General features: G+C 44.5%; 1 protein-coding gene across 1 annotated transcript in view; it reads left to right on the forward strand.

Annotated features, from left to right (window-relative positions):
• The window catches only part of LOC145996198 (cell adhesion molecule Dscam2-like), a 501,892-nt gene that overhangs the window by 327,535 nt on the left and 150,632 nt on the right, over positions 1-23,725 (forward strand). The window contains exons 7-8 of the mRNA XM_083132598.1: positions 17,790-18,238; positions 23,131-23,275. Coding sequence (XP_082988724.1) covers positions 17,790-18,238; positions 23,131-23,275 — 594 coding nt within the window. The remainder of the gene's footprint in view (positions 1-17,789; positions 18,239-23,130; positions 23,276-23,725) is intronic.

A 23,725-nucleotide genomic window follows, 5' to 3' on the forward strand; every position in this document is an offset into this window, starting at 1 on the left:
CGTAAAGTTTGAGGTAATCGTTTTTGGTCATGTCGAGGTTGTAATTCTCGCGCGGGAACACTTCGTTGCGTCCATTCTTCAGATAAACGTTCTTGATCTTGCAGTCGTCGAACTTGCTGGAATCTTTTTCCTGATTGTTATTGCGCCCGGTCTGAAAGAGCACTACGACGAAATCTGGCATGTCGAACTGTATGTTGTTGAACTGCGTCGTCACGTCGAATTCCATGTGACTTCCCGACGCCATCTTCTGCACGCACTGGTAACTGTGAAAGTGAATCGGCACCTGCGGACTTTTCAAGATCTCCGCTTTGTACTTGAGGGCGTAGTTCGTTTCGTATTCCACCACCGGCATTCTCAATTCCATGCTCCGGATGACGCACTTGGCTGCTTCGGGTAAAGTGTTGGCTATCGGTGTGGTGGCGTCCGGACCCAAAGTAGAGTATCGCATTAGTGCGTCGTTGTCGTTGGCCGCTCTTCGAAACGTAACGCGCAGTCCTCCCTTCCACATGATCTCCTTGTAGTCTGAGAAGAAACCCGGCAGCAGACGCATGGGAAAGAGCACCGTGTGACTTCTCGTCGATATTTTGGTCCCGGCTTCGAATCCCCCGGCCTGGTAGTACGCGGCGTCCGTTTTGGATAATTTCAACGTTCCCACTGCCGTCGACGTGATGCCTGGATAATCTATTCTGTCGATGACGGTGTTGTGTTTCCTCACCTCCACCTGCGAGAACAGGTGAGGCACGAAGTTGTCCACGAGTATCAAGTTTGCTGCTGCGGGAAACGCGTCTCCGCTTTCTTTCTTCACCACGTCGAATTGAAGGTAGAGGTCCGCTCTGTGAGGATGAACGAACCCATCGCCTACGTCCACGTCGTATTCGATCTCCCTGTTTGCCTCGTTCAGATTGGCGAACGTGCGACGGTTGGGAGGGAAAGATTGCAATTCGTAACTTTCGATTTGCTCCATTTTACATGTATGGTTATTTATTATACGTTGATCTCCACGATGGCCGTCGTAGTGGCACCTGCGAAATCCACCACGTCTCCTTTCTCGTTCGTCACCACCAACTCTATGTCGTCTATGCGGTTGCGACATACTGGAAAATAGATCGGCGAAGAGGGCGTGTAGATGATCGGTTCCATGAACTCGGAACTTGGTTTGAAAGTGGCTATGATTCCCGTCTGCTTGTGACTTCCCAGTAATCCGTCCGAAGATTTCGTGATCATTCCTTCCGCCACGTTACAGTGTACGTTCAGAGTCTCTATGGCCAAGAATTTAGGAATGTTGGTTGCTGTGTGCTTGATGCCAGCTTCGAGTTTGGTGTCGTTCTCGAAACCTAAAAGTTCTCCTATGGTGCCCAGGTCCACGGTCTCCGTAGCGGATAGGATTTCCACTCTGTGCGTGACCGAATTTTGAGAAAAGTATGTGCCTTTGGGTAATTGAGCTTGCAAAGTGGAAAGATTGTATTGGCCTGGCGTGACGACGATGTGTTCGCTTCCGACGCTAATTTTGTTGTTGTGCTGGGTGACGTTAGGTATGAGGTACATGCTGTAGAATGCACGCAGAGCCACGGATTTAGGATAGACGATGTCGTCGTGCAGCGTGAGTTTCAAGATCGAAGATTCGCTCGTGAGATGGAACACGCCCATCCTAGTGATGCTGTTTCAGGTTCCACAATGCTTTCTGGAAATCTTCGATCGTAGGGTTATTTATTTTAGAGAGAAACGCGAGCACGGAGAGGCAGAGATGACCGCAGTTCACGTCCCCGAAATCTTGAATGCGTTCGTCGTTGTAGTATATGGAGGTTTTGTTTGTTTTCAGATAATGAACTAAATTTGTAGGTGGAACACCTCCGAAAGAATCGAAAACGAATGCTTTATCATTATTTTTGTGGTAACATATCCAATGCGTGCCTGGATTTTCTTGACCGTCCAAGTTGACTACGCCGCATTCTCTTCTTTTGACGATTGAAGGTAACGAGTCGGACATGAAAACTCCTCTGAAGTGTTTGATTCGTAACGGTTCGATCAGAGATTCAATGTCTCGGTTGGTGAGTGCCTCTGTTTCTTTTTTTTATATTTCTTCAAAACATCGAGGTTGCTTTTTTGTTTTTTGGTTATACCTCTCCCCTTCTTCTCCATGGCCAGGTTGTGACGTTTCTGTTCTTCCAATTCCGCCTTGTTCTTCTTCGAGTCAATAACAGTTTTCGCAATGGCAGCACTTCCGCCGGCCAAACTTCCAACGGCCCCCAATGCTGCCAGGATGGCCGGGATGCTGAATATGAAACCTCCGATTTTTTGCTGTTTCCGCGAACGCTGCAATCTTTTCAATTGAGGTGTGCTGAGCAGCAATTTCATTCCATGTCCTTTCGACAAGCAAGAACGTTTCTTCTCGCGTTGTTTCTTGGTGAGTAACCCATCGAGGGCACCTAGATTTTTAAGATTGGAGTATGGTATCTGGTACACGACACCCTTGGGCTTCATGTTGATGCTCTATGTGTTATTTTCACGGTATGTTATTTATATATATATTCTGAGATTTTTTCTTGTGTAGATTTTTACGGTATGTTATTTATATATTTTCAAGGCCTCGCAGTCGTTACACAAATTCTATTACGTGCTTCGTTTTCTTGCCAAGAAGTTCCTTTGTCCCCTTGTACACGATTCGAGTTTTGTTCTCGATTAAAATAGATAGCTTCTCGTCGGATAACATGTTAGCGTATCGATCTGGTAAAAATAGACTGTATTGTGCGTTGAGCAACAGGCGTACCTTGGGACCATACTGGGTAGAAACGATTGAACCGGAAGTTATCGTGTAAGGTTTGTCGACTTCCAATTCCTGAATTTTTACATACTCGACTGACAAATTTAGCATTTGTTTTAATGCTTGGAGATCACTTATTTTTTCGGTCGTCATATCAAAGAAAAATTTCAAAGTGTTAGAGAGAAATTTAATTGTTTTTCACGATGTGTGTTATTTATATATACCGAAGATTATTTTTTTCACGATGTGTGTTATTTATATATCAAGTTTTTTTGACACGTATATATATTATTATTTTTTAACAGAGGAAGAAAGTTCGTGCTTCGGAAAACGCGAGGATGTGCGTAGTGATATCTTCCTTCTCCTGCATAGACTTGTACCAATCATCAGTATACCGTCTTCTTCCCTGCATCGCCTCGTACAGTTCGTCCGACCTATCGTTTAATTTTTCCCCTGCAGCCGAAAGCAGAATGTTGAGATCACCAGACCTCAGGCCGCTGATCTCCCGAAGAAGGTCCTTGAGAACCATTTCACAAGGGATGCGAAATTCCGGCATCGTTTTTGCCATGATTACAAGTTTATTAACATCTCTGTTAACTACCTTTTTGAATATTTTAGATAGTAGCTCGGGTGGCAAATCAGTTATGCAAGCCATGTTGTTTTTTTTACTGTATGTTATTTATATACCCCACCCCAATTTTTGTTTCGTGTTCATGGCGATGGTGGTACCCAGTGCAGCGACCCGTTCACCCAACGATGCGTCTCTACTCACGAACCTTTCGAAAGCTGCGTGCTCTAACTTTCTGTCTGCTTCGTGACGTGCATTCAGATCCGTCTGCGTGGTGTTGTAGGCGATGTCGTGATCTTTGCATGCGGCATCCAACGGATTCACACCCTTGTCTCCTCTCTCCAATCTTTTCTCGAGTTTGGTACCCGGTCCGCAGTACTGGTAGCCAGGTAGATGCATCTCGAAAGGTAACTTGTTGATGATGTCGTTCACGAGTCCCTTTCCTTCGGCCACGTTCCAGAATTTCGGAGGCAGCGTGTTGATGATTTTGATCAGGTAACCTATGCCCTTGTCGTCGTTCACGATGAAGTTGGAAAGTTTCGTGCTGATCATGTCCACGATGCCAACCTTCTCGTTGTAGAAATTACGGTTGCCTGCATTCTCTTCGCCGGCTATCACCAACAATCGGTCCACGAGTTTCCTAACGTCGTCCACCCAAACGAATTCTTTGGGTAGCGTGTTGTAGCGTTTGACGCCGCTGCCCGTTTTGACCTGGTTCCAAATCGGTTTGATGAGATTCCTGTACTTCTCGCCGCTGCTCGATTTCACCCTATTCTGCGAGGCGTCGTTGTTCTGGTACAAGGCATCCGTCATGATCAGAATTTCCTTGTAACTCTGGTAATCTTCGTCGGTGTAATCTTTCGGCTGCTTTTTGGCGACGAGTTCCCACAGTCCCACCGTACCCGGATACCTGGTCCAACTATCCTTGTCGCCTAAATTGACTTTAATGTCGTTGCCTTCGAAGGTCACCTTCGATTTCCCAATCTTCCACACCACACCGCCGCCCTCGCTGGTTTCCATGCTGGGATACAATCCGAACACTTCATCCTTGTCGAATTTCCCCGTGCTCAGGTAGTCTCGTGCCAAAGGTCCCAACTCGATCTTATCCGAAGACGACGACGTGCTGCCTATGGCTCGACGTCGTGCAGGTGCATCCTTCAGTTCGAACGGTGTCGAAGGAATGCTCGAAATAGGCGTGGGTACGGCGTAACTTTTAGCTGCGAGCGGTACGAGTTCATTAATCAAATTTTTATTTTGTTCCGTGACACTTTTAATTTCTTTACCTAGACCGCTGATGGCATCGATCACGGGTTGATCCTGACGTTTCTTCTCTTCGTAGAATCCGCGATTCTCGGATTTCCAACCTTTGAAGCGTTTCGCGAGGTAATCGCGAAGCTTGAGATTTTCGTCTTCGATTTTTCGTTTCGTCATGACGTTATTTATATACGTCGTTTCTCACAACGTTGCAACGTTTAGAAAGTCGTTGATTTTGTTTCTGTATTTTCCGTCGTTGGGTTTCCTCGTCATGTCGATCGTCACAAATCCGAAATCGTCACCGTTCCAGCAAGTAGAGCAGCCTTCCGAAAATTGATTGTAGTTCATGTCTCCGCCTACGTAGTCATCGTACGCGTGCTTGAGGTTGGTGTGATCTTGACGAAACAAACATATGAAATTGGCGTTGTCGCGCACTAACTGTTTTGGAATTTTGGAAAACGTTTGAGCTAGGTAAAAACAATCCATTCCTTTGTGACGACCTTGCGTGAAAAAGTTGCGAATTTCATTTTGATTTTCCAGGATGGCGTCGTCGAACACAACGACTGAATTTTCACGACAATCGTCGAGTGGTTTTATTTCCGAGGCGAATGTTGCAATGTCCAGACCATCGTACAGTTTCATCAGTTGCTGGTATTTGGATTGCTCCAAACTTTTCGAGAACACGTACAGGTGCCTGTTCTTCCAATTTAACCAATTCGGTGCGAGGAGAAAATTGTCCACGAGCAGTGTCGTTTTCCCACACCCCGAAGGACCTACGATCAGACAGCGGATGCTGTCGGGAAGCAACTCGCCGTTCTTTTTCTTCGTTTGACTTTCCGGATCCGGTAGACGCTTCACCACGTTCCACGTACTCACAAGATTACTTCGTCCGCGTCGATCCAACTCTTTTCCGGAAGTCCCAGCCATTTGACAAACAGTTTGTCACCTTTCCTACGCAATACTTTCTCGATGAGGTACGTGTCGGGGTGTTTCGTTTTAGAGAGTTCCTCTTCGTAAAATCTTCCTTTCAAAATCTCGCCGCTACTATCTTTTATTATATACGTGTGTCGGTTTCCGGGTAAAACTCGAACCACCGTAAAAAGTTCCGTGCTCCAATTTTTTGTGAATCCCTTCTCGAAGGTGCGTTTGAATTTGCTGACCCTCACCTGGTCTCCAATTTTGTATTTAGCTTTTTTTGTCGTGGGTGTGTACTTTGGACAGTAAACGGTAGCAATTAAACGCTGCTCGTCAGATTTCGTAACGTCGGCTGGCTTCATGCCTATCGTTCTGTGTACTGTATCATTATAGGTGTCGACGAGTTCCGGCAGGATGTCGACCCATTTGTAATTTCCCCGAAGCGTGAATCGTTTCCACATGTGTGTTTTCAAGGTTCGATTGAATCTTTCCACGATGCTGGCTTTGATGTGACTGAAGCTCGAATAATGTCGAATCTTGTGTTTTTGAATAAACTTTTGGAATACGGCGTTGTAAAATTCTTTACCGTTGTCCGTTTGCAAAAACCGTGGTCGTCTGCCGCCGCTTTCGCGAAAAATTGTCTTGAATGCTTCCGTGACGCATGTTCCCGTTTTCGCCTTCAAAGGTAGAGCCCATGCGAATTTCGAAAACGTGTCTATGACGGTGAGAAGATACTTGTTGCCCTTGTTCAATTTATGCACGTTTTTCAAATTGCCGCTACTCATCTCCACGAGGTCGCTTTGCCAGAGGTCGTCGATGCCCTTGGTTACCACAGCCAAACGTTCGTAGTTGCGGCGTGCAGGTTTATGCAATTCTTCGACGATGGCTTGCCTAGACATCTTTAGAGATTACGTTTCAAGAGAAGCACCAGCGTGATGGGATTCAAAGAGGGTGGCACTTCGCTCGTGTTTTGAATGATCAGCTTATCGCCGGCACTCACGTCGAAAACGGTGAGATCTTCGTCTTCGTGTATTTCATATATGTTGCGCGTTTCGTTCCAACGTGCCAGAGGAATGTTTCCTGCTTTCTGGACACCACGATTCGATATCAAAGTCATGGTAGGAACGCTAGCTTTTCTACCGTGAGACCAGTACGAAAATTCGTTTATCTGAATCGTGCCATCGAGGAGAAACTTGTAGTACGGATGATAAGGATGCAACATGTACAGTTTGTTACCTTCGACGAACGTGGAGATTCTCTGTTGATTTGGAATGCTGTTGATTTCGATGGCTTGCAGAGAATGCAGTTTAGCGAATTTAGTATCGATGCTAACGAGGTTGCTGTGAAGCTGACCCAGTGTGTTTTGTACGGGCACCAAATGCTCGACTATGGTATCTGTTACGGTAGAAAATGACGGTTTGATTTTCACTTCCACGTTCAACTGCTTGTAGCTTTCGTTGAGTTCTTGCAACTTGGCACCGAAAGAGGCCAGCGTCGATTCCTGCGTGGATTCCAGCACTCCGACTTGATCTCTGATGTTGACGACAATACTCTGAAGGTTCTCGACTTGATTCAATTTCGAGCTCTTCTCGGTAAGATCGTTCACGATGCTTCGCATCTCTGTAAACTGCGTGTGAAGATCGGCGACGCTCTGCGAAGTGGGCAGCGTCGACACCAGCGAAGCAAGTTCGTCTCGAATCTGTTCCACGTTCGCCGTTTCCGTTTCTAGTCGTTTCAGCATTCGAGATATGTTCCTTTTCAAAGCGTGCAATTCTTTGGAGGTGGGGAGATTGGCCACTTTACTCTCGAGATCGCTCAACGAACTTTTGATGTCGTTCGAATCGGATAGTGCCGTCACCGCCGTTTTCAATTTTTCCAAATCTTCGCTCGAAGGCACGCTCGTCCGTAACGATTCCAAGTCACCCTGTATGTTGTCCAGTACGTGATGAAAATGAGCGAGATTCGTTTCGACGTTCAAATTTTCTAAATATTCGATCTTCTGCTGAACCGTGCTCAACGTGTCTTGAATGCTCGTCAACGCTCTCGCTTCAGCGTGAATATTTTTAATTTCTTCGTTGATCAACTCCAGAGACGCCTGAAGCGTAGCGATGGTGGTTTGAATGTGTTCGAAATCTTGATAGGCCTCCAATTGAATTTTTATGTTCGCCACGCTTTTACCGATGACCTGCAGTTCGTCCGACGATGGTAGGTTCGTCATTGTATCTTCCAAAGTCTGCAACTTGGATTTAATTTCTTCCAACGTGCTGGTGAATTCTTCTTGTAATTTGGAAACGACGACATGCAAGCGTTCTGCGTCTATATCGTTCACCACGGTTTGAAGTTCAGAGAAATTCTTTTCTATTGCGGAAGTTCGTTCTTCGATTTCGAGTTTCAATTTTTCCAAATCTTCATTTTTCGATTGAAATTGCTGTAATTTGGCCAAATCATTTTGAAGCGAATCCACGCTCAACTGTATATTTTGAACGCTGTCGTAAGAAGGTACGTCGACATAATTTTTTATCAGCGTTTTGAGTTCGGAATCGATTTTCAGAATGGGGTCGAGACATTGCGTTTGGAGCGTAGCGATTTCCGACTCTAAACTTTTGTTTAAGGTTTCCTGCAAAGCGATCAAATCGGTCCTCAACTTCTTAACTCGAATGTCCAACATGAGAATCTCTTCTGCGTGGTCCACACGCTTGGTGTTGCCGAAAATGTCGTTAGGCATTTTTGGTTAACGGTTATTTATAATAGGATAGACGATTCGTAATTCTACGAAGAGAGGAATAAGTTTGTCGTAATCTCCGAGGAGTTCCATGTAAAGATAATCTCCTGCGGACACATCGTACGTAATGTTAGAAAGCATCTTGTCGTGCTTGATTCGAAAAATGTTTTTGCCGGTAGAAATTTTGATTTCGCCTGCGTTTTCCGGATTCACGGTGATTTGAAGTTTCCCGTCGATCGGAATTTCGTAGAAATGTAAATTGTTATTAAAAATGTAAAACATCTTGCCCACATCGTCATTCAGTTTCGTCCAAATGCTGTTGAGGTGAATGATCAACAGACCGTTGAGTTTAGGTAACACGGAAGGTAAGACTTCATGATCTGGTATGGTTTCCATAATAATCTGTTTTTTGAAACCGAACAAATTCATAGGCATGCTGGTTATTTAAGAATACGGTCAAAGTTTTTTGTAATGACAGTCAAAGTGTTTTTTTTTTTGTTTTGTTTTGTTTTTATGAATCTTCTGTTGAAGATGGACATATGTTGCAGGTTTTGCTTTCTGCTAAGCGATAGTGCCCCCACGGCAATGTGTGAATACCACACTCGAGGACGCACCTCTTGTCGTCGTTGGGATCCAGCGCAATTTTTCTAACTTTGTTTGTGGTCAACTCATGGTCGACGCTCTGGATGCGCTGTTCTTCTCTTAGAACCGACGACCTTGTCTTGAGGCAATCGACAAAGTCCTCGAATGCGAGATGCTCCCGAACCACCTGTCTGCCGACACCCTTGGCCTTCTTGGTAACGCTGCCCTCGGCTTTGATGGCATAGGCCTTGGCGCGAAGACCTGCAAACTCGAGAATTACATCACCGTCCTTCTCGTCTTTGAGTTTGCCAGGCACTTTTTTGTTTCGGGGCAGGATGCCGTACTGGTTCGGCTGGGGATAGCCCGAGGTGTCGAAGAGGTTAACCAAAGCTGGTACCATGACTATATCCCCGTATGCATCGGCTGAGTGGACGTGGTACACCAAGCTGTCCGTGTCCGTGTAGAGAAGCGAGATGTTGTGGCTATAATGTGGACGTAATATGTCGTAGTACGTCTCGAACATGTGCAGCTTGCTCAGGTCTAATACTGAGGCACCAACATAAATTGGCTTGTCGAGTTTTACCTCACCCTTCCTCATATACACCAGAGCAAGCTGCTCATTATAAATAGTCCTCGATTTAAATAACGGGTTCGCTACGAGCCTGCGACATTGTGCTTTCCTCGTTACCAATTTTATGTCCATGCGATTCCGCACATTCTCCATAGTTTTGCCAAACACCGCATTATTCATTAACTTAAAGAAATCCTTATCAAGCTCGGACGTGGCTGCAGTGCGGTGTTTGGTGTTGACTTCAATATATGGCTTCAACCATGGAGAATGCTCGAACTTGAGGATGCGGTGAACTGCGCGGACCGTGACCCCTCGCTGCATTAGCCACCGGAGATTCTGGTAGTGCAGGACATAACGCTCTTTGGGCTCGAAATCCATGACGAGCTTCTTCTGGTTGGAATCGGGTGGACACTTGAACTCGGGTGCAGGGGGAAGATCGCAGAACAAATCCTGCAGCTTCTCGGAGAACTCAAGGTCCACCTCGGCGAAGAACCCATGTTCCGAATCGTCGAAGCTTTCGACGTCGAAGTTGGAAGGGTCAGCCCACTCGAAGCCTCTAAAGGGGAGTGGCTGCATCATGGAGTGTCCGTAGAGGTTATTGACGTCCGTGTACATGATGTAGCTGGACGGTTGTGAGGGGTCGCATCCGGTGGCCATGTGGTGATTGTTGGCGCGCGAGTGTCGCTGCGACACCTGGACCATTCCACCCCGCACGGCACGTTCCACAAACAGCATCATGTCCACGTTTGAAAGAAGCTCCAGCTTGATCTTCGTCACCAGAAACATGGCCGACCACGCCAGTCCGGGGAGACTGTAGAAGTAGGCGGGGTCCAGCTTGTAGATCTTCATTGCGGTCGCACGGAACGTCTGGAACACGTCGGCGAGGAGCATCACGTCAAGTCTGAGGTAGGCGTCGTGGTAGTCCCCGAGAGTTCGACAACCCAGCTCGCGCCACATGGACTGGGCGTGGTGATAGTCATCCTCAGAGATGCCCGAGCCTCGCAGCTTGCTATAGAACTTCGCCTGGGGAGGTAGCGTCGTCTCCGCGAACTTGGAAGGATCTGTGACGTATTCGTAGGGATAGACCCCCTTACGCTTGAAGAGGCCGGCGTCCAAGTTCGGAAAGTTTCCGGAGGTAATAAGCATTTGCTCGTCGCTAAGCTTCCCTGCGAGAGCATCGAGGCTGGCCGGGAGGAACCTCAGGGAGTCGAGGAAGCGAAGCTCGACGGTAGAGTGTGATCCTGAGATTCGCACCCACTTGCTCAAGCTAATGTAACGCTCCTCGTTCTGCGCCAGGATGTTGATTCGCATGTCGTCGTACCCAAGATGCTTGACGAGGTGGTGGAAGTCGTATCCCGAGCCATTATGAAAAAACACAGGGATAAATCGCGGGTCCCGAGCCATGAGGTTGCATCCGTTGCACCAAGGGCCAACATACCTACCGTCAAAATAATCGTGGTGTTGGACTTTACGGTTGTTGGCGGTGTACTCCTTGACGCAGACAGGGCAAGCGATGGACTCGTCGTGTCTACGCTGATCGTCGGGGGACAGTGGGAGCATAGACTTGGGGGCCAACAGTACCTTCCCTATCTCGTTGGCCTCGACAACCATCCTCTCGAGGAAGTGTTTGGCTGCGTCGGGACCACGGTACACGTAGGGCTCGGGGGCAATGTGCTGGTCACGTCGCACCACAACGTATGCATAACTCGAAGCCTCGTGGAGTTGGTAAGGGGTGGTGGAAGAAACTTCAGGGTCGGGATCGCAAGTAGACAGGGGTTTGAGGAAGGCCTCGAAATCCGCGATGATGATAGCGGGATGCTCCACCATGGCACCGTGCATGTGGAAACGCTCCACGGTGCCAGGTTTGGGCAAGACTGCCACACCAGGCTCGTTGGCATTGCAGTAGATCTTGTGGCTGGCAAGCTTCTCTGCAGCGATGTTGGGACCTCTGATGCGCTGGTAGTCCTGCTGTTTTTGATTGCCAAAAGTTGACAAGCACCTGCGACACACCTCGACGTGGGTTTTGTCTTTGCTCCGCTGGCTCGAAACAAGTCTAGAGAGCGAGCGAATAAGAGTGTAGTGGTGATGGGTCTCGTCCTTGATAAGTAGGAGATGGATTTCCTGCGCACCATCGTCCTTTACGTCGCTCACCCGGATGGGGTACACCGCATTTTCGTCAGTGAGACCGTAAACGTTGATGGCCAACCGAGGGTTGTGTGTACGGGCCTCGAACTTTCGAATGTCCGTGACCTCTACCGGGTAGTCGATCCCAGCCATCGCAACTTCCAGCTCTGCCTCATAGGGTATGTAGTGGTTAACTCGGTGTGGATGGTTTTTTGGCTCAACTGGGTGCAACGCTGCCAGAACACACCATACGAAGCACTTCGCGTCACCGTTCTGAATGTTCAGGACGGCCTTTTTTGCCACAATGGTAGGTGGTAAGGGGACGTAGCTGGAGGCGGAGAGAGGCACGAACTTACAAAGTTTGACGCACAGTTCGTGAGGCTCGCCACACAGCGAACCCCCCGAGCCTTTAGCTTGATGTTCCTCCTGTTTTGCCACCAGCTCATCGGTAAACTGGTTGTAGATGACCTCGAGGTTGTCGACATCCGCCAGATGCAGCGTCTTCGCCTTGGTGTTGTGGCAGAAGCTGTAAATTTCGTCAGACGGCTTCTTGTACTGGCAACGTAGCGATGCGTAGAATTTGGTGGAGTGCATTGCAAGCGCATCACCGAGGATGGAAATAATTTCGGCTTGCACGTTCTCCAAAAAGGTACGCACGTCGCATGAGCCCTCCGAAGTAATGACAAAGTCCTCTAACAACCGCTCGAAAGCAGACTGGTTAGCTTTCGCCACAGGCTTGACGCGTTTGGCGGATGGTGGCGAGTCGGCTTCCGCTTTCCTCTTGGTCGAGCTGGTCGACGGTTGGGGAACAGGTGCTCCGACGACAACTTTGCATGATGTTATATGCCTCTTCAAATTATTAATGGTAATAGGTATACCGCACCTGGGACATGGTTTTTTAGCGGTTACACGTTTACCAGGTGCGCAGGTACGACAATGTCTTGCAAAATGTGCGCTTGATATGGCTATCTTGCACACAGGGCAATTTTTCTCGTAAGGCATTTTTTTTTTTGGGGGGTATGTTTATTTATATGTGATCTGTTGGTGGTAGAGTGTTTACAAAAAAAATGCCTTACGAGAAAAATTTTGTAGGCTAATTCTAATTAGTGTTAGTTTGAGGGGTTTATTTATATATGGGTGGCGTTGTTTTCCTCAAATATGTGTTTTAATAGTTTGAGAAAAAAAAAACACGTGAAACCCTACAGAGGTGCGGTAATCTATAACCGCAGCCATTAGAAAACTTTTACATTTTTGGTTGGGCACCACGCACCCTGGCGAGGTTATAGGGGCCAGGCATTCTAAAAAACAACAATTATTATTTGTTTGTTTGTTTGTTTGTGTTACAATACATACGCGCGCGCGTGCGTGTGGCACATCGTTCCCCCGAGAGAGGTTTACAAAGGTCACAATATATATAAATATTGGCCTCTCTTTTTTTTTCCTTTTTTTTTTTTTTGGGACTTGGAAAAAATTTACAATAAGGTGCATTCGCTCGTTACTGTTGCCAGCCATAAATCTCTCTCTCTCTCTCTTCATCTTACAGCAAAGTTGGCATCTCTATTTTTTTTTAGTTGTAAGTAAATTGCCAACACACTCTAATTAATAATGCTACATATTATACGCGCACACGCACACACATACTATATTACCATCCACCTATCTCTCTCTCTTTTACGGCAGTACATATTTGTTGTCGGCTCTCCTTGTTTAGTGTGTGTAGGTTGGCAAAAATTTGCTTTATGCGCTGTAAGGCAAGCCTCAAGCAAAGTTGTCAGCTCCTTGCTTTAGGCTAGGTTAGACCAAAAAAACCTTGGTGATTTTTTTTTTTGAGTGAGGAGTTGGCAACACTGATTTTTACTTGAGGGGCGGTCAACCGGGTTGATTGCACAAGCAAAGTTGTCAGCTCCTTGCTTTAGGCCAGGTTAGAGTAAAAAAAAAAACCTTGGTGATTTTTTTTTCAAGTGAGGAGTTGGCAACGCTGATTTTTACTTGAGGACGGTCAACCGGGTTGATTGCACAAGCAAAGTTGCCAGCTCCTTGCTTTAGGTTAGGTTAGAGCAAAAAAAAATCTTGGTGATTTTTTTTTCGAGTGAGGAGTTGGCAACGCTGATTTTTACTTGAGGGCAGTCAACCGGGTTGATTGCACAAGCAAAATTGCCACCTCCTTGCTTTAGGTTAGGTTAGAGCAAAAAAAGCTGTGGGTAAGCTGTCAGTTGTTTAACTCTTCCCTTTCTCTTTTTTTTCTTGTAAAAGGCTATGGCAAAAGTACCAGTAGGTTGGCAACCTTGCTTTATGCACTGTAAGGCAAGCCTCAAGCAAGGTTGTCAGCTCCTTGCTTTAGGCTAGGTTAGACCCAAAAAAAAAAACCTTGGTGATTTTTTCGAGTGAGGAGTTGGCAACACTGCGAGAAAATACCTCAAGCAACGTTGCCACCTCCTTGCTTTAGGTTAGGTTAGACCCAAAAACAAAAACCTTGGTGATTTTTTCGAGTGAGGAGCTGGCAACACTGCTCACCACTTCAGCTCACCACAAGAGGGCGTTCAACCCGTGCACCTGCACTACTATCGAGTAAGTATTTTTCGGTACTATCTTCATGGGCGTAACTTGGGAACTTGGGAACTATCTTTGGTTAAGAGAATCAAAGTTTTCAGTCCCATAAAAATAGTGTCAAAGATTATTTGCTAAATACATTTGAAAAATCACAATAATTACTCTTTTTTTTGTTTGTTCCTAAAGTGCCAGGAGGTTCACAAAATATATTTAACTTGTAGGTTTTAATTAATCTATAAATTTTGGATAGGGAAAATGATTCCCTTTGCCCCCACCAGGTTACGCCTATGCTTACCTTCACACATAGTGAACAGAAATTTTGAATATTATACCTCAAAACATATTGTACTTCAGACTTTGTGCTACATACATAAGTATTTTTAATAAGATTAACTTTTAATGCAAATGACTTTTTTATCACCCTGTCTCTGAACCGCCCATCCCAATTTTTTCATGAAGCATTAGTACCCACTCTCAGGTACCTGTATATAAAATTTGGGTGAAATTGAAGGGGGGGCATTGCACGAAATTCGCTCTTGAAGTTAGTCATTTATTTTTCTAAAAAAATACATGAAACTATACATAAAATACATGATTATTGATACACTGATCAGAAACCTTATTTAAATGAAAGTTTACACTATCCTGAGCAAACGAAATCAAACTTGAAGTTTCTACGGCAAACCTGAGAGAAGATACTATAATGTATAGCCTAATGCGTGTCATTCAAAGTGGAGCCGCATGTGGCGTACACAGAGATTTTTAAAAACGCGTAATTTCTGAACCCCTTGACCAATCTCAAAAAAGTTGTCATTTTTGTAATCAGCATGAAAAGTTCCATAAGTATACTGAATTTCATCAAAATCGGAGATGGTGGGTGACATGGCCTGGATGATTTGACGTGGAATGACCCAACCTTGCATTGTCCTTTTTTTCCTTTTGCCTGTCCGGATTAAGCGAAGTCCGGCTTATCGGGGTATGTATTAACGAGGTTTTACTGTATTTCTAAACCTCTGTTCCGGTTGCTTTCTTAAAGTAAGTGTTTGCTGTTCCTACACTACATTTCCATCTATACATATAATGTAAATCTGGTGCTGGGACATCTTGCCTATATGTTGCTCTACTTATTGTCACTTGGCGTTCACGCTGTGGTTCAGGGGGACTTGTCTTCGAATGCCTGAGCAAGAGACCTCATGGCACGAAGCACACGTAAGCTGCAAGCCACTAAGAAGCTCAGAGAATGGAGAACGTGCGAATCGTCTCGTCTGCAAATAAAAGGGGCTTCAGCATCGCTCCTGCATTAGCATCTCGTGCATGATACATGCTCTGACACGGAGGGGAGAACGGTCCTACTCGAAGCATGTCCTTTTCTTGGAAAAAGCTCGTAAGATACTAAAGCTGAAGTTATGTAAAATACCTTTGAGTTAGTGGTAACAATACTGGTACTTTTGTTTTAGCGTTAATGACGATTACAGTCGGATTGTACAGTCACGGACAGTTCTGGGTTGTAATAATTCTATTGAAAGTTAATGAGATTGTTACAACCCACAAATGTCAGTGACGTACGATATCGAGATTCTCCGCAGGCGGTCAGTGTTAAATCCTGATGAGTGTTGACTTTCGTCGTATTCAAGCACCTTTCTTTTTTATTCTGGATGCAAGTTATATTTGCAGTCGGAGAGTGATGCTGATCGCACCATCTAGGTCATGGGCGTAACTTGGGACCTAACATTCTGGGAGCGGAATCGAACTTGCGGCTTAACTTTGGTGAAGGAAGGAGAATCAAAGTTTTCTACCCTATAAAAAATAGCATCCAGGACTATTTTGCTAAATTACTGTTAAATTTTGCGAAATCGTAAAAATTACTCCTTACTTCGTTTCTCAGGTCCGAAGACGTTAACAAAAGTATAAATTCCTTGCAACTTTAATGAGCTTTCAAATTTGGGGTGGCAAGTGTCCACCTTGCTCGCTTCAAGTTACGCCTATGGCCGGCTCTATTGTCCGGCATTGCTGTTGAGCAATTTCAAACTACCTTAAGCAGATGGATGCATGCTGTTGTGTTACATCGAAACCTCATTCGGATTACTAAAGTATCCCATTAATACAACATTAACATAAAAAGCTCATTAACATAATACTTATGTTAATATTATTATCGTAATATCTGTAATTTGCTTTCATGTAGTTCACTCTGTAACTCTATATAGCCATGTTCCTTTATTTTCATTTTAAGATCTGTTTTTGTCATCCTATATATCTGGAGTGTTCATTTCCTCTTCCCGTTATTTTCTCTTGTACATGAATACCTTATTAGTGCTTATTCTGTTCTTGCTAGTCGCAACTTGCTAGTCTCTTTCAAGGCGCCCCCCCCCCCCAGCCTTCCGCTACTTTTGCGAAATTTTCAAGTTTGTATTTCCTCCTCGCGTAGTTTTCAGATGACAATTTGCCATTTTGCATACCTTTTTTGCATTTATTGCCTCCCTTGAGTATCATTTAGGTGCCTGTTTTCACCTTTGAAAACTTTCTTCTGCTCTTTACCGTAGTGTATCTTTCAGTTGGCTGTTTTCCTGTACGCATCATTCAGACGTCTACTTCTCCCTTTTGTACGCTTCAGGTGGATGTTTTCCCATTTGCGTACCTTTCAGGTATATATTTCCCTCCTTACGTACTTTTCTGTTACCTATTCCCCGTTTTGCGTACTTCTCAAGTGTCTATTTCAACTTGCATACCTTTCAGGTGACTTCCTTCTTCTTTGCGTATCTTTCAGGTACCCATTTCCATTTTGTGTACCTTTCAGGAGTATTTCTCTCTGTACGTACTTTTCAGGTGTCTTTATTTCCACCTTGGCAGTGCTTTGCACCTGTCAATTTCCCTCTTTGGGTGCCTTCCCAGTTATCTATTTCTCTCTTTGCATGATTTTTGGATATCTATTTCCCACTTCGTGTATTTATCAACTGTCTATTTTCCTCCTTTATACCTTGCAGGTGGCTATTACCTAGTTTACGCATCTTTCAGGCGCCTTTCCCTCTTGCCTACCTTTAAGGTGTTTCTATCTGTTTACGTACTTTCAAAGTGTTTCTTCCCCCGTATGCGTGCCTTTCAGATGTATATTTCTCCCTTGTGCAATTTTCAGTTGTCTAGTTCCTACTTTGCGTATCTTTCAGGTATTTTATTCTGTCCTGTGTATGTATCTTTGAAGAATACTTCTGTCTTTACTTACTTTTTAAGTGTGTATTACCCACATTGCGACCTTTCAGGTGTCTTATTTCCCAGATGGCAGTGCCTTTGACGTGCCTATTTTCTTAGTTACGTGTCTTTTAGATGTCTATTCTCCTTTGCGTACCTTTTAGATATCTACTTCTCCTTCGCGTACCTTTTATATGCCTACTTCTCCTTTGCGTATCTTTTAGATGTCTACTTTTCCTTTGCGTACCTTTTAGATGTCTACTTCCCCTTTGCGTAACATTTAGAATCTATTTATTTTTTATGTACCTTTCAGGTGTCTATTTTTCTCTTCAAGTACTTCTCATCTCTCTACTTTCCGCTTTATGTACAGCTCGAGCGCCCATTTTCAATTTTTGTCATACATATCGATACGCTTTTGTAAGTTTGAAGTCTGTATTTCCTTCCTGCTCTATATTTCAAATGGGTATTGCGCTTTTATTTTACTATGATATCCGAGACTCTCTTTTCCTGTTTGTATGTCTGACCAGACTGATTACAGATGTTTCTTCTCTTGCAGGTGGTACAGACTATCGGGAAGGGATTCCATTCCTTTGGAATCCAACTCAAGGTCTCGGGTTCTGGGTCCGGTGCTGGCGATCGAGGCCGTGCAGATGGACGACGCGGGGCTGTACCGCTGCGTCGCCAACAACAGCGGCGGCGAGGCGGCGGCAGAACTTCGTCTGGTGGTGACGTCCCCCTTGCACGCCGACCTCACGCCACCACTGCAGGTCGTCGACCTCGGAAGCTCCGCCGAGTTCCGCTGCACGGCCCTGCCGGACTTCGCGGTCAGCGGCGTGTCCTGGTACAAGGACGGGCGCCTCCTGAGCCCCAGGGCTAGGCTCCTGCTCAGCGGCCACATGAGGCTGCAGATACAGCCGGTGCAGAGAGAGGACAGGGGGATGTACCAATGCGTCGTCAGGAGCGAGACGGACACCGCACAAGCATCTGCGGAGCTGCGTTTGGGAGGTAAGAAGCCGAATATGCAAGGCGTGGTAAACGTCAGGTTACATGGGAATAAATGGCCACCACGGTCGACAGATCTGTAACTCCTGAATTTTTATTTGTGGAGACACATGAAGGTAATCTTGTACGCTGAGAAAGTTAACAACCTGCTGGACCACTTAATAAAATGATCACAGGCGCTTGCTCGTAAATCACCCCCACTACACTAGCAACTGTCTTGCGCAACTGGGAGCGTGAGATGGTACGCATGTTGAACATGTACTGCAACTGTAACCAAAACATATGAATCAAGTGTGTGTTTGTATGCACCCATTTATTTTCCTATGTAACCTGACTTTTGCCTCATCCTGTATTTGTAAACCTAAAAATTAGGAATCTTGTTTTTGGATTAGTGAAAAATCACCGAAAAATCTTGATTGGCGTAGTATATGCAGTTTCTAATAACACATTTTTCATCCATTCGATATCGCGAAATAACGCTAATTTGGCCACCACTGCTTACGCAGGATTTTATTTCTGGAATTCTAACGGTTGATCGTACATAGCAGCTTTCTAAGGAGGCGGATATTTATTATATTTCCACTTTCAAAAATGGCAATCGGGGGTTATTTCAAGGGAGATTTGCATTTACCAGTCTGTTTTTTTTTGCGAGTTTTTACTTCTTTTATTCGAAAATGTTGATATTCTCAAAATTTCGGAGCCCCCCTCCCCCCTCTGCGTACGCCAGTGAATTTGGCATAAAGTACGAATTGTGGCCTTTCTCGCGAATTGTGAAACTTTTTGTGCTTAAAAAATGAAAAATACCGCGAAAATCCACCGTCATCGTGTTTTGAGTATAAAAAAAATAATGAAATGCCCCATATTTACGTATGTATAACGCGCACGTTTTTCTGTCCTTTAGCCAAACGAAAAGTATTATAACGTGTTATTCATAAAATATGTGCAACGGCTACATGAACCTACATGCAAATGGATATTAAGCAACGATTTTTCACCTTCTATAGGAACGTTTTGTTTATCACCGAGGTAAGTGGCAGGATTCTGACGGGAAATCGAGGGCGTATCTACCGTCACACGGGAGCCGTAACATCGCCAGTCCTTCTCGCGCGAAAAATAAATGAAAATAACTTCCTCAAAACTTCTTTTTGCAAAAAAATGGAAATGTCATGAATAGGCGTACCCAATGCAACCTACTAGTCTAAGAACACAGTGAAGATATAATTTTAGGTCTATTTCGCAGAAAAGAAAATACAAACACGATTTTTATTAGGAGGGGTGAACTATATGCGCAACGAATTAGTTTCCTTGTTCATGCGGAAAGTTTCAGCAGTGAGTGAGTATAAATGAGACAAGCAACAGCGCAACGGAGGGGCAATGTGGTGCGATTTTGCCGAAGAGGATGTTGCGTCTGCGAATGTAGAAAATACAACTGTTAGGAACATTTTCTCTCCCCTCGAATTGGCCACTGTGGACTTTTTACAAAAGGTGATAATTTAAGTCGGACAATGCGCGGAAACCTTGTACGGTTCGTAGCTTCAAATCGTGGAAAAAACTGTTAGGCTGTGGTAATCCCACAAAGTGTAAATTAAAAGGACAGCGAAAGTGTTGAACAACTGGGAACTAATCCTGTCCTCTTTTCTCTCTCGCTTTTTCTGTGGTGTAGCGTTTTTCAAGCGAACCTATATCGAGAGAGGAAACAATGGTTTTTAGAAGTGTGTTATTTTTACAATCTTCTCGAGAGAAAAAAAACAACTTTAAAGCTCGAGTCGTAGTCCTTATAAAACATAGGCTATAAGTGATTGAAATTAATTAAACATTCCATTGTAAATGTTTACCTTGAGTCATCTTCTAGCAATATTGATAAGTTAGCAAATTTAAAATAAAACTTCTGAATCACTATTATAGGTATGCATCCATAGATTACAATTTATTTTACATATCGCTGACCTTCGCGGTAGAGTAGTTAGAACAACTATTCCGAATTAGCTCGACGTTAAATACGCATCAACATTGAACATATTTTCAGTTACGCAGTAAAAGCAGGTTGAAATAATGAAAACTTCAAACCGTGTTCAGTTTTAATTACTTCCTTACAGTTCCAGAAATTTTGCCGTATACAGTTCCAAAATAAAATTTTCATTTCTACAGCAAATGACAGATATCTCCAGTATCCTGCATCCTGGGTCGTGGCGGTTGCTGTGTCTTGAAGTTCCTGTCAGTTGACTCTGCCTTCGTATTTCGTCTTACTTTTTGTCTTAAGTCTTAAGTCATGGTGGGTGAGTCAGGTGTCGGTGTTATGTCACTTACTACCGTCGCAAGTGAAGGGGATATTTCTCCAAATAGGGAGATTCTATAAATACTTATTTATCATTGTTTTACACATAGTATCTAGCTTAAACAACTTGAAATCCCGCTTTCACTTGCAACATGGGAAGAAATCGATACTTTTTTGCACAGTGTTTCTTTTTACGGTAGTATCATAATTCACTCCTACGATATTACAACAAATGCACACCTCACGCAAAACTGTCAATCTTCGCCTTAATGCACGCCACTGCCCTCTGTAGACAGAAGAAGCAACCTCCAGAGCCTCGAGCACAATCGTATTCGCGTTCTCGTGTCCCAGAGAAGTGCTGAACACTCAAGACCTTGATTTACGCGTGTCTCTTCCTCCCCTCTTTCGCGAAAACCGTGAAAAAGGAAAGTTATCGCAGGTTGTCGTTTCTTTCGGGACTTCTGAATCGGCGAAAACTTTGCAGTTTTTTTTTCTCTCCCCGCAAGTTTCTTCTGCAACACGGAGAAAGAAAGAGAGAACTTTCCGAACATACTTTTCGACACTTCTGAGGAAGGAGATAAAAGAGAGATGAGAGAAGGACGGAGAGGGATCTCCCTGGAGCAAAATATAACAAGACGAGCCTCGTTCTAGTGCATTGATCCGTGTATGGATGGCAGATGTAGGCAGGAAAGCGCCTCGAGCGAAAGGATCCATCGTCTTCTCTCGGAATTGAATGCTTTTTTTTCATCATTTTCTTTTTTTATTCTATCTCGCCTCCAGATACAACCCAAGGTTATCTTTTCGGTTTTCGTATCTTTTGTAATATGTCATTTCGACGCGCATAAATATTGCGGTATTTCTTGCGAGCTTGCAAGTCAGAGAAAGTGGTGCGCCTCTAGTGGTGGAAACAGAGTATTGGACGTATTCGCACTTTCTGCGAAGATGTCTGTGTACGAGTTCACGTAGTGCTAGCCTATCATCGTAAACGCCCCTTCGTCTTGCCACGTAGCTAGTCAGCGGTCCTATTCTCGCTTATGGGACACCCTATTGAACACCGTCGTATGCTGACGTCACGATGTTAGGTTTATTTAGACTGCTGTGTATTTATGCTAATAACTAAACATAACAGACCTAACATATCAACGAAGGCAATCCGAGCTGACGTCAGTTGACGACGGTGTTGAATACGGTGTGCGATAAGTGAAACCCGCAGCTATGCCCGCAACACATTCTCACGCCTGCGCAGGCAGAAGAAGCAGTGGCTCATTTGGTGGGAATGGCTGTCTGCCCAGTGTCGGCGACTCGCATCGACTCTTCGCGAGCGAGTATGAAAATAAGTTAATTACAACTGACATATGGTTTATTGGCACTATATGATATGGATTCTACTATGTATGGTCAGAAATAAACTACACAAATCAGATAGTTCAGACTAACGTAGACGAGTGGACGATTTGAACAGTCAGCGTGGTCATAGGTACGTACGTCTTGGAAAAACTTGCACCTGCGGAGAGAAAAACAGAATGGAACTTTCTGCACTAGCGGGAGCTTATCAAGGGGTAGAAAGAGCCGGGAAGGGGGGGGGGGAGCGATCGTCTCTAATACGGGCAATAATTTTTCAATTAACTTAGAAGTCAAATCGATCCGCCAAAAAACGTCTAAAATTAACAACAAATCTTCAATTAGTGACGTGGTTGTATAAAGCGAAAATGTGTCATTCGACAAACCTCCAAGGGAAAGTGTTCTCCATTTCATTGACTGAATCGTTGAAGACCTCTCATTTGCATCGTTGTACCTAATCTGATCCGGTTTCTGGATATCGCAAGGACACGTGACTTGTGAGTCTGTCCATAGATATTATTGTTTATGAGTATAGTTTGTCCTCATCGAAACACCACTTTACTTCAAAGAAAGTTCCGAAAGATGTTTCCCTCTGACAACCGTATATCAAGTTCACGTGGAGCCCAGTAAATCCTCCCCTCAAACATTCCCCACCAATAGCATCCGTCGAAGAACTAACTGAAGTATAACGTCGCAGTGAATGATTAGATGTCTGAACAATGCAGGTAAAAGCAACAACACCGCTGTTCAGAAAAAAAAACAGGCGTTGGTTCGAAACGCGCCCGGTCGGCTTCTTCTCGAGCTGTGTCAAAGATACCGAACTGGTGTTCCGATGAAGACTTAAGCTATACCGCGACTTAGCAGGATGATGGATCAATTTGGTGTTTCTGTGATAAGGATGTTGACACAGCAATTTATAGATTAGGCTGCTCAAAAAATTTTACTTCCTTGACGTCATTGCATCTTGCAGCAAGCTAACGTTTAACTGGTCATTGCCTTAAGAGTACAAGCAGTTCTCTGCCACCACAATTTGCTACAGATTTACAATACGTATCAAAGTTTAGTTAGTTATTGTCCGCCCTACTAGCAGCTTAACTTGGTACCAAACTCGAACTTAATTTTTGACAGTGTGCGTTTGCTTATAGGATCAAAGGCTTCAATAACTGTTGTGAAACCGAAGAAAAAAACAGCTTAGTGTTTATTCTCAGCGAATTTTTATTTTGGCACAGTTCCTTTTGTTTCTTTCCAATAACTGAGAGATGGAACCCTTTCGTTTCAGACGCACCTCCGAGCCTCCTCTACAGCTTCATCGAGCAAACGCTTCAACCGGGGCCGTCTGTGTCCCTCAAATGCAGCGCCGCTGGAAACCCACCCCCGTATATCACGTGGAAGCTGGATGGATTTGATTTGCCCCACGGAGACAGGTAAGAATCCGCTAACAAGTATTTCGGTTTGGTTAAGATTTTCTGATACACGAGGGTCGGTTAAGAAGTTAGTTACACAAGCATGAAAGAAATAGCTTATGGAATGTGGAGGATCGGACACCTTTATGTGCGTTGTTACTTAAATTGTAAACTACAGTATTGTAAACATTTGAGTCCTTTTGTAAATTTCATTTATATGTTGGTGGCTCTGTTCACAACAGCTTTCTTTGTTTTTCCCTCTAATAAAATGGTCACCTAGTCTTACTTTCACCAAAATATAGAAGTTGTCGTAACATCCCAGCTCGATATCGTGCATAATCTTTCTCTAACTTGCCCAGACCTGTAGTTGGATTTTGTTGAGACGTTTAGCCACAGGAAGCGGCGAGACGGTTCCTTTGGGGAAAGGTGAGTCAAGGTGAAGCAAAAGTGACAAGAGGGACAAGGGGATTT

This window comes from Lepisma saccharinum, chromosome 1 (genome assembly GCF_977018435.1).
Source record: "Lepisma saccharinum chromosome 1, izLepSacc3.1, whole genome shotgun sequence".
NCBI lineage: Eukaryota > Metazoa > Arthropoda > Insecta > Zygentoma > Lepismatidae > Lepisma > Lepisma saccharinum.